Genomic DNA, 11,188 nt, shown 5'->3' with positions numbered 1-11,188 from the left:
TATATATATATATATGACCTCTCGAGACACAGTGAGTAGTGTGGAGAGACAGTGACAGAGAGAAATAGAGGCACAGAGACAGGGCAGATTGTTCTGTGTTTCCTGTTGTTGCAATAAAACTCAGCTGATCGTCCCACAGAGTACCTTCATTCTTGGACCACGTATTTCTGTCTTTGTTAAATAAATATTGCCATAACAATTTTCAAGGACAAGAGTAATTTTTGGCTGTTTTCACAAACTTTCCAGGGCCTTGAAATAATTTTTTCAAATTCACAAACTTACAAGGATTTCAAGGACCCGTGGGAACCCTGCCTGCATCAACTGTGGCCCCCGGAGCAATTTAGTKKAATAGTCCTGATATAGATTTTCAACATTTAAAATTTTTTGGACAGTTTTCTATCTAGTTGTAGAATTAGAAAACCTGGTTGGTTTAAAGAGCCGGTAATGTTTATTGTTGATCTTTTAAAAATCAGGAACTGGTTTTGAGGAACAGAAAAATTCAGAGAACTTCAGTCTACAAAGGTCCTTTCTAACAGTTTACCTCTGAACATTTGCATCAGGACATATTCAGAACTTTAGTTCAGGATGGATGGTTTCTCTGCCACGACTGTTGCTTTAAGTTCTTCCTCCATTTTCCGCTCAATTTACTTAACAAAAACTTTCATGAAGCTCCAACGAACTACTGGAGTTCAGTGATCTGTCCAAGTCTCAGTTAAAAACAAAAAAAAAAAACAATGTTCTGTGAGATCTTCACACCCCACAAGTCATTTTAAAGTTAAACATTTAACTGGAACTCAGCCCAGTAAATACACCAAGCCCATTATAAAACTCCAATAATAAACCAGATCATAAAACGCAGCGTCGACACGAACATCTGGTTTACACGAACTTCAAGTTTAATCATTAAAGATGGAGTTTCAGTGTAAAAACCTGTGACTGAGRTTTAACATTAATCAGAACACCAACAAAGAAATTGACACCAATTAAAGTTAAATTATTAACCAAAGTAACTTTCAAGCAACGGTTAATGGAGTGTATTTTATAACACCTTTCTATCTAACCAGGACACTCAAAGTGCTTTACAGTCTGTGTCCTGGTCTACTCACTCAGCACTTTACAGCTAATACAGGTTAAATCAATTTATACAAACTTATCAGTGCTTTAAATCACATTCATTCACAAAAATAAAAATGTCTCAATTCCTTTAAGAAGTTTCAGTTTTTTTATTTTTATTATTATTGCCTCTTTAGTATCATTTTATCAACACTGGTTGCTCAGACTTCATAAAGCTTCATCCTGCTAACATGACCCTGAGTGAAGTGTAATAAAGCAGATCTGCAGGTCTGTAAAACATTAACTTAAGAAGCATCTTCTCARCTAAGCCTGAGAAAAACAAACCTGAGGGGAGAAAATCAGAACTCAAATAAAGAAGTTTTTTCCCTTAGAGATTGCCTCAAGGAGACATATGATGCTTTTAAATCCCCTTTTCATAGTTAATCATTCAGTTAAGAGTTTACATAAAGTGGAACTGCAATGCTTTGCTTATTGTAACTCCACAAGCCCCTCTTTCACCCAGTTTTTGGGGTGTGTTTCAGATCAACTCATTTTGAGGCCGTCTCTTTAAACCCCGCCCCCCATCCAGCTTTCAGAGTGATCCATTTTAGTTTTATAGAGGGGTTTGACTATACAGCTGCACAGAAACTTACAAATTAATTGCTGCAAAAAGAAATTCTGATCACAACAAATGCTAAATATTTTGTATCATCATCATCACTAATTTAACTAAAAGCTGTGTGAGATTCTTGCCAAYACCGCCCTGGAATTCATTTATTAGAGGTGCAACAATCCATGTATCTGTATGAAACCGTTCAATCTAGTGCTTTATGTTCAATAAACACCATGTATGGAACAACACAGATTTTTAAAATTTATTTTATCAACTTGTCTGAAGATGCTCCGTGTTGAAGGATCAGTGGATCTGTGTTCGACTACTCCACCTAGGCTGCATTGCTGAGCACAGATCCACTGAGAAACCTGCTGTTTCAACAACATTTCATTTTAAAAACAAATGTACTTTTGAGGTAATTTTTTTTTCATAATTAAATTTCAATAAATTGCAAGTTAAGAAGGGCATGGACATTTCTCTTTGTATCAAAATAATCATGAACCGAGAGACTAAAGTATCAAACTGAACCCTGAATTTCTGTATCGTTGCACCCCTACCCGTTATGTGCCCCCCTTCTTTTATTTTTTACTTTGAGCACCTGCCCCTTCAGTGGTCTCTGCACGGCCCTGCCTAAACAGCTTGTCTGACTGGACTGAGCTGTCAGAATTACACGTTTGAGTCTCCTGAATGTTTCGTGACTTTTTCAACTTCCTCAGCCGAGTCATGCCGTTTATTGTCCGAGTACAGATCTGAGTGCAGAACGCAGTTTTGCAAGTCATGCACAAAAATAGGCCAAGAACTCTGCTTCGTAAGGATTACATATCAAATCAAACCGTAATATTCTGATGAACAGATGGAACAAAACTAATCTAATAACTCAAATACAGCAGGCTAAAATTAAATAAAAATCTAATTTACAGTTTGACAGAATGTTCTGATTTAAATAAAAACGAAAACTTACAGTTTTTGGTGGGACGACATCAACCATGTAAGAGTCCCCGATGAAGGGGGGCTCTGTGGGTCTGACCGCCTTTRAGGGTGTTGTTGTTGTTAGAGGTTTGGGCCTCTTGACTTTCTGAGACCTGAAAGTGGTCGTGTGGTGGTCCAGGGTTTGGGTCAGTTTTGGTTTTGACACCTTGTAGCTGCGGTGAAAAACAAAACAAATATTAAACCATCATTATCAGTCTCCTCTGCAGATTTATCCACACATTACTGAAAACACAGGACCTCCACCTGAAGAGGGCTACAAACAAACTGTTCCAGCTGAAGGAACCAGGGTCATAAAGTCAAACAGGATTTGGTTTCTGAGAGGGGAATAAAAACTGGAGCGCCTGAGGGAGGGGTGCAGAAAAACCAGAAATCTTAAATCATTGGGATCATTTCTTATTTGTGATTCTCACTTCTTTAAAGAATAACTTGTTACACAAACAATCAGAACCAGGTCACAGATCTTTCTGCACACGCTTAACTAGAAATCAGATCCTTTTATTTCATCAATAAACAGAACTACAGCTTCAGCAGCTGCCTTTTAATGTTCAGAAAAAACAAGAACTGAAATCACTCAAATGCACTAAAAGATCCGTTTTACAGTTTGTTCTGTAATATTTACTGGTTTTAKTTGAGCACAAAATGAAACTAAAACATTGTCTAATGCAGCGGGATCTAAAACTAAACATTCCAGCTGATAAAATCCTGCAGAAACCTTGTTTTCCTTCTTCCTGGTTCAGGATCCAGTCCTGTGAAGCCGGTCCTGCTGATAACATCAGATAAAGCAGCTAAACAAGAAACTAAATTTATCTGGAACCAAACAAAGACGCTGACAGAGACGTAATACAACCATCCATTGATTTAATTGACGTCAAATTAATAAAAACATTTTGGACCGCAGGCGTCAGGAGGCAGACTTTCAGAAAAAAATAAACTAAACTGAGCAGAAACCGTTCACTCAGACACAACAGAGAATATTTCGTACTTTGAACAAGGACAATAAAGTCTTTCATCAACACAGCCAGCAGATTTCAACCTTTTCTTAAAAACCGACCGTCTTCAGATCAGAGCAGCTTTTAAAGACGGAACAGTAGAAACTCCTCGGGCACAAACCTGCCCTTCTGAGAGAAACACGTCCTGGTTCCTCTCTGCTGGACTTTAATGGACCTGACAGGGACCTGCTGGCTTTTAGAGCTGGAGCTCTGCCCGAGCAAACAAAGCCGACTTTTTACATTTGTGTGTGGGAGAGAGGGGCTCCAGCTCAATAACTGCAGGGACTTTTTTCATTAGTGCTGCCGGAGAACTGTAGGCCCCCTTTGTTGAGACCACAATGATACAACTCAGAGATGTGGGGTGGGTTACAGAAACTCCATAGAGCTCAGGATCAGGGCGGGGGGAACGGGTGCTGTAAGAACAGCTTCTGTGTTAAAAACAGCTCAGAGTGGCAGAATGGACAGATGGACGTCTTCCATCACAAACTCAAACAACTTTGTAATTTAATGCAGCAGAAGAACTGACTGAGTTTATTTATGGAAATAAAAATGCAGATCTGTCCGAGTTATAAACGCAGACACAAAGGCATGCTCAGAAATGATTAGTAATTCAAAAACTAGACAAAAAACTCACGAGTTAAACTTGAACCAGACTGAAGTTGAAGCAGCAAAGCCACAGCAGGAAACAGGAAGTTTATTTCTGTGTCATTTCTCACCTCAGCTCCAATAAAACCCACAAATCTTTTATCTCAACACTTTAATCTGTGAGAAGCTTCACCACAGGAGATAAACCGACTGGAAAACAAGAACTTTAGGTTTCAAAATAAAAAACTTCTAAAAAAAAGGAGATAAAATAACTGATAAATGGTGGGATTTGACCATTATGTCAGATTGTTTGCTCACATTTCCTGTTTTTATTCACTGAGATCATCCAGCTCTCTGTACGTTTTCAGCACGTCTTTCTGTCCACAATTTGAGCCATTTCAAGCATTCATATATCGAAACGTTCAGCTGTTACAGGACATTTCAGCTATTTACACTTTGAGATATTCAACTTTTCCCCTCATTGAAGATTAATGAAGCCGTCTTCATCCTTTAAAGCAGTTTAACCTTTCCTACACTTTACAGCCTTTGTCTTGCTTTAACTTTGTGCTAATTTTAGATTCTTTTTTCTATCATTTCAGCTCTACTTTTCAGTTATTCTGCCAATGTAATTTTTGTGCTTCTATCAGCTTTTTTCTGCTGGTTTTTGRCTATCTTATAACAAATTGCACATTTTTGTACAACTTTCCCAGCAAAAATCTTTCAGCGTTAAAAATTCACGCTGCATTTTTGCAGAAAATGCTAATTCTCCAGTTGTTTCGTTTTAGTGCTTCTCTTTTCACACGTCTGCATGAACAAATTCACATCATGTGATGAGCTTTGCTTCATTTCCTGACCAATTGTTTTATTAAAACAGCAGTTGTGTTGATTATTTTTATTTAATAAGACCCAACATTTRCACATTTAACCCAGAGGAAAGAGCAACTCTGCAGTCATCAGCTGACCTGATCAATATCTGTCATCACACAAGTTTAAGCTACTTTTGTGTTTTTATTTCAGCTACTTGGATCTGGTACACTCCAAAAAGGTTAGAGAAACTGCATTTCCTGTGAAAATGCAGCATGAATGCTTATAATTTAGCTGAAATATTTTAAATGTTAAACCGTTAATACTGAATTTTAAAAYAGTTGAGGTGGAACCCAAAATTAGCTGAATGATTGCTGAAAGCTGCTGAACACAAACTGTAAAACAAAAAGCTTCGAGGGGCAAAGAACAGCTGAAAAGTATGGAAATATGAAGCTAAAAAAGCAAAAACGATTAGAAATGTAGCTGAAAGGAACAAGAGAAAAGTTTCATGCAGCAAAAAGCCGAAAGAAGCCGAAGTTAGCGCAAAGAAGTTCAAGCAAATGAAAATGTACAGAAAGAGTTATGAACATTGTGAATGTTAAAGACGGCTCCATTCATTTTCAATGAGAACAAAGTGGCAGAAAAAGTTAAATATATATAAACTAGGGCTGTGAAATTAATCGAGTTAACTGATTAATTTTAGTGCTGCACGGGCATAGATTAAAAATTTTAATCACAATTAAAATTTACAACCACTTTACTGTGGCTGAATACGTAGGTTTGTATATTGCAATGCACTCAGTGCATGCAGGTCATGTTTGTAAATGAGAAGTGGTTCTCAAACAGTTTACCTGGATAAATAAAGGTTAAATAATATAAAATAAAATAAACTCCCTGTGTAACACATTATGTACAGTTTTTTTTTCTTTTTTGTCTTCTTATGGCTTATTTTATTTAGCTAATAAATAAAAATTTAAAGTTTTATATTAAGTTTAAGATTAATCGTGATTAATTCACAGCTACCTTGGAATTAATAGATTAAAAATTTTAATCATTTGACAGCCCTAAAATAAACTGCAGAAAAAGCAAAAGTCAGAGCCAAATGAGATACATGCTGAAAGAACGAACATAAATAATAATCTGAGTGAATGTTTTAGAAGTATTCACACAATCAGTTGTAGATGTAAACTCAGTGATTATGGTTTACACTGCTTGCTAAGATATTTTGCTAACAGAGACACCACGGGGATTGCTAGAGACACTGAATATGATTAAATGGAAAAGTGCTGCTGTTAGAACATTATTTTTAAAACCCTGGAACATGTTTTAGGAGACTTTTAGTCATGCTGCATTTGAATAGTTTTATTTTCTGAAGTCTTCCTGTTGGTTTTCATCCTGTTCCATTTCTGACCACAGAGACATAAATGTGAAAACGTGCTGCTGCCAGCGTCACCTCGGCTGTTCCAGGTTTGATCTGTCCACAGGTGAAACTCATTCTGCTGGGTTTGGACCACGTTGACAGTTTGAGAGGTAAACAGAAGAACTGATTTTAAAAAAACGTTTAAAGCCTGTAAAAATCCTGACCTGGAGATCCTGCGGGTCATGGCGGACAGGAAGGGCCACTGCACTTTCAGACACAGGACGTAGATGGCCAGCAGGCAGATGACGGCCCCCAAGCAGATCAGCAGCCTCCTCTGCAGCGCCATCCCCATCAGGACGCGGGCGGGTCTGCTCGCCGGGCCCCCCGCTCCGCCCGCGGGAACATGAGGAGGAGGATGTCTTCTCTGCTCGCTCTGACCCGGTAGTGGGAGAGGGACGAGGAGGACTTTATTATCCCACGGCGCGGTCCAGACTTCTTTCAACAGCTGTGGAGGAGAGAGAGTGCTGGAATGAGGGCAAAGACTCAGGAGGGGGAAACTTTAMCTCTCAGCAGCGACAGAGCTCCACATAATCCCTGTTTAATGAAACCTTTTAAACAAAGTCAAGACCTCCGCTGTAGGGGTCACCTCGAGTGAAGAAACAAGATTTACTGCCTCGAAGCAGGCCTCGGACAGGCCTGACRAGAGGACAGGAACTCTGTCACAAACTGAACTCTATTTAGGCCATGACAGATCAAGAGAACCCCTCAGTTCTCTTAATCAGATAATGGACAGAACAATCTCTTCTGTTTGTGATTCATTTGTTGTTTAACTAAGAATGTTTATGCATTTGTTAAATCATGATAATGACTGTCACAGGAAAAGTGGAACCACTTCTTTTCTTTTATCGTGCCTTAAAGATTTACAAGGGTTTAAAAAAATCACAGAGAATCTGATTACAATGTTTTCATTGTGTTTTTATGTAAATCACTGTTTTTATTTTACTGTGAACCCAGTAATATAATTGTGGACTTTTCCTGAGAAAATCTTTCATTTATCTGGACTAAYAGAAGGTTCAGAACTGATTATAAAACAGAAATGTTAATTAATCATCATAAATATATTGCAGTGATTTCTCTTAGTCCATCAGAAGAAAGCTGAAAAGAGGTTATCAGATCATGTTGTTGAACAACCACAGAATTTTAACCTTGGGCTGGCGCCGCTGGCAAATCTTTTTCTTTCTCTGACTCATCTCTTAAGCCTGAGGGCGGAACCAAAGTTCGTCCGTTTTTTTTACTAACCCGGACGGCTTTGAGCGACACACTCTTCTCCCCGATTCCAACCTAGGAAGACAGCTGGGATTCTCTCCGGAGAAACCCCAGTTTGGCTTAAGGTCTGATCCCATGAGCTAACTAGGGAAGACTTCACAGCCAGGGACCCGGCACGCCTGCCGGTGGTCTCACCCCGAGGTTGAGCCTCTGAGTGTTTTTAAATCCCAAGGAGAGATTTTATTTTGGAAAGAAGGAACCGGATACTGCTTGAATTTTTCTGGCTTGGACTGAAACAGACGAAAGTTACCTGTAAAAACACCTGCTCGCCAATGACCGGTAAGCGAGCCAACATCAGTTCCCTGACTGATCGGAGGCGAGCCAGCTCCTACCCCAAGGGTGCCTTAAGAAGTCATCACCAGGTAAAAGCTGATGTGTTCGGAGTGACGTGTCATGTGGAACCTGAGCTTAGAAAAGACGTGCAGTTCCGGTTGACCCACACTTTGACAAAAGTAAAAGTCGTAGTAACATACTAATCTTACTTTCCTCCTTTCTTTGTTCTTAATTTGCCAAAACTTAAGCTAAAAGTGCCAGTAAAATTGTTTGGTTGTTAACATCAGAACTGATGTTTTACTGTTCGATATAAGTAATCAGAGTTGATGTGAATTGAAATTCGGACGCGGGTTTAATCTCATTTAACTCTGACGCTTGTTATAGGAATAACCACAATCAAGTGTAACTTATGATCTGTTCAGTTTGTGTAAATAAATGATTGCATAGTCTTCTATGAATCAACTTGAACTCGTCTGAACGTTCACTTATTGTGTCACTTTTCACTTCGCACAGTCAAGATTTTAACAAGTAATGAGAAATACCTTGGTAAAAGTTTCCTCATAACCGTGAGAGATGTGAGAAAAGCTTAATTCACTTTAAGCTCACTCCTACACCGCTGTCACTAAACCTGAGTTCAGCCAGAAAACCAGAAACGTTATCTCCAGGGAAACTCTGCTTATCTGCCTACAGCAACAGCTGCTGAGTGTAAGTTGTCTCAAAGCAGCTGCCACCTCACAGAGACCTGCTCCCAGACTCCTGGACAGCAGAGTGCGACGCCACTTCTCGTGTCTGTGGGAGAATCCTGAGGCTGAGAGGGGAACGAGAGGAATGTGGTGGGAGATAAGACTCTGACATCACAGAGAACTCAGTAAGAAAACAAAGCCWCAGCTGAGCTGCAGGTCTAACAAAYTGAAACAAAACACCCGACAGGAAACTCCTGACACACAAAAACTTCTTTTTAATTTTAATGTAAAGGAAATGAAAGCTCTCACCAGCAGGAGATCCTCGGTGGTTCCTCCTCTAACGGAGCTGTGCTGCTCACTTCATGTGCCGAGCTCCTCTGGCTGCCTGGGCTGGGCGGGACCTCGGTGAAATGAGCAACAGCTGCTGGCAGTTAGTCAAACATGAGCAGAGAGAGGGGAGGGCGCTCTGAAAGGCTCACTAAAACAATAAATAAATAAAATAAGTCACACACCAGGAAGAATCGGGACGTAAAAAGTGTAACGTGAGAGTATCTGTTCAGTCGGTGCCCCCCGAGCTTCAGATTATCTGCTGAAATAAAAGAGAAAGTGTCCCGGTGAGCAGCAGCTCCGTTAGGAGGAAGTGAGTTCACTGAAGGCAGGAAAGGAAGAGGAAGTGGGCCAGTGTACACAGATATATAAACGGAAACATCCTCAAGTCAGAGTGACAAAAGAAATCTGTTTATTCCAAAAAATAAACGGATTGTTGGTTTTCAGACATTCTGAGAATTTAAAGCAACAGATTAATTAAGTCAATAAATCACTTTAGGTTTCTGGCTCAGCGATGATGTTTCTGATTTATGGAGCGAGAGAGACAAAAACAAGTAAACAACAGATAACTTTTATTGACTTTTATTCATTTTGCTGACAAAATCAGCCACAGTCTTCTTCACAGTTTTCAAACCGTCGCTGGAAATTAAGAAAACAGAAAAAGTGACGAGTTTAGGACCTCTGAACTCAGCAGCTGAAACCAACGTGTTTATCTCTGAACAGGAAGAGTGGCAGCGAGGCACTCACTGGACTGTGTGTGTGTGTGTGAGTGTGTATGTGTGTGTGTGTGTCAGTAGTCTTAGCTTTTGTGGTTTCATTGCTCCGTATCATGGTTCACATGAATCAGAGCACACACATCCCCTCCTGATCTGATGAATGAACACAGCAGAACTGAAACTGTAATAGAACTGTCACACTCTCACACACACACACACACACACACACACCCCTCCTACTGTATAAAAAAACCTGACAAACTCTAAAACAGAGGTTCTCAAACTGGGGTCCCTGGACCCCCAGGGGTCCGCGAGAGGTATCTTGGGGGTCCTCAAAAAATTTGACTAAATTGTTAATTTGATTTTTATTTTAAAAAATGCATGGAGAACAATGAACTAATAAAGCAAACATAATAAAACTTACTAACATTATATAGTCCCATGGCATTTAGGGGTTGAATTGACAATAAATTATCTTTTAAAATGGCACGGTATTTATGAGGGGGTCCCTGAAATTTTTTTCGCCCTTGTAAGGGGTCTTCCAGACCCAAATGGCTGAGAACCCCTGCTCTAAAAGATCTTAAACACAGCACAGTTCTAGTCTCAGTGTTTTACCAGAAGTTATATTTAAAAAAAACATTCAACATGTTGATCAAGTTTAAAAACAAAGGCTTCACGTCTCTCTGTGGACCAACGACGGCTGTGTGAAATAAGAAATAAATAAAAGAAAAAAGAAAGAAAGAATAAATACAGTATTTCAGATTGGGTAGGTCGGACCGTCGCTCTGCAGGACAGGAAGTCGACTCGGAAACACTTCCTGCTCCGAACATTCAGCGCGAAAAAAGGAAATTAGTCTTTTATTTTCTGTTGAGCTGGTTGAATTGTGTCCCCTCTGGTCACATACTAACACCCCCCACAGACCACCCCCCCACTTCCACCTCGCTCTGTCCTAACTCAGCCTTCCTAATCCTCCCATCTTTCTCCATCTGCATTCCTTCTTCCTCACATCCACAAACCATCAGAGCTGCTCTACAATCATCTGACCTCAGACATTCTTCGTCGCTCTCTTCAAACCTTCTACAAGCATCCAGTCTGCATCCTGCCTGACGCTCTGTTAGACCTACAACCACACTTCTGTCAAATGTAGATAAAAAACTGAACGTAATGAATGAAAATCTCATATGAGTCACGTTTTATTCACAAAGGGACATGAAGTGTTGTCCCACTCTGCTCTGATGATGGCTATTTAATGCTCTTTAAATGTGACCCGTCACATCGAAACGAGGATTAAGCCTTAAAGTTTGCAAAAATTGCATTTTGTCAAAACACAATGAATAAATGCCTTATCAATGTATCATTTGAATGAACCGTCTAAAATATTATGAAACAAAATTTTGAAGCACTTTTTTGATTATTACTACTTGAAATTAATTTTGGGAAAACGGGGCCGAAATTATTAGATCTTTTTC

General features: G+C 39.5%; 1 protein-coding gene across 1 annotated transcript in view; it reads right to left on the bottom strand.

The window, feature by feature from the left end:
* Window positions 1-9,849, bottom strand: part of st6galnac (ST6 (alpha-N-acetyl-neuraminyl-2,3-beta-galactosyl-1,3)-N-acetylgalactosaminide alpha-2,6-sialyltransferase) — a gene marked incomplete in the record, with an annotated part of 21,219 nt that extends 11,370 nt beyond the window's left edge. The window contains 3 exon segments of the mRNA XM_014024371.1: window positions 2,628-2,808; window positions 6,619-6,899; window positions 8,986-9,849. Coding sequence (XP_013879825.1) covers window positions 2,628-2,808; window positions 6,619-6,746 — 309 coding nt within the window.
* Between the last annotated feature and the right edge of the window lie 1,339 nt (window positions 9,850-11,188).

Source organism: Austrofundulus limnaeus, unplaced genomic scaffold (genome assembly GCF_001266775.1).
Source record: "Austrofundulus limnaeus strain Quisiro unplaced genomic scaffold, Austrofundulus_limnaeus-1.0 Scaffold419, whole genome shotgun sequence".
Lineage (NCBI taxonomy): Eukaryota > Metazoa > Chordata > Actinopteri > Cyprinodontiformes > Rivulidae > Austrofundulus > Austrofundulus limnaeus.
The sequence above is the reverse complement of the archived record's forward strand: the minus strand, read 5'-3'. Positions and strand labels throughout refer to the sequence as shown.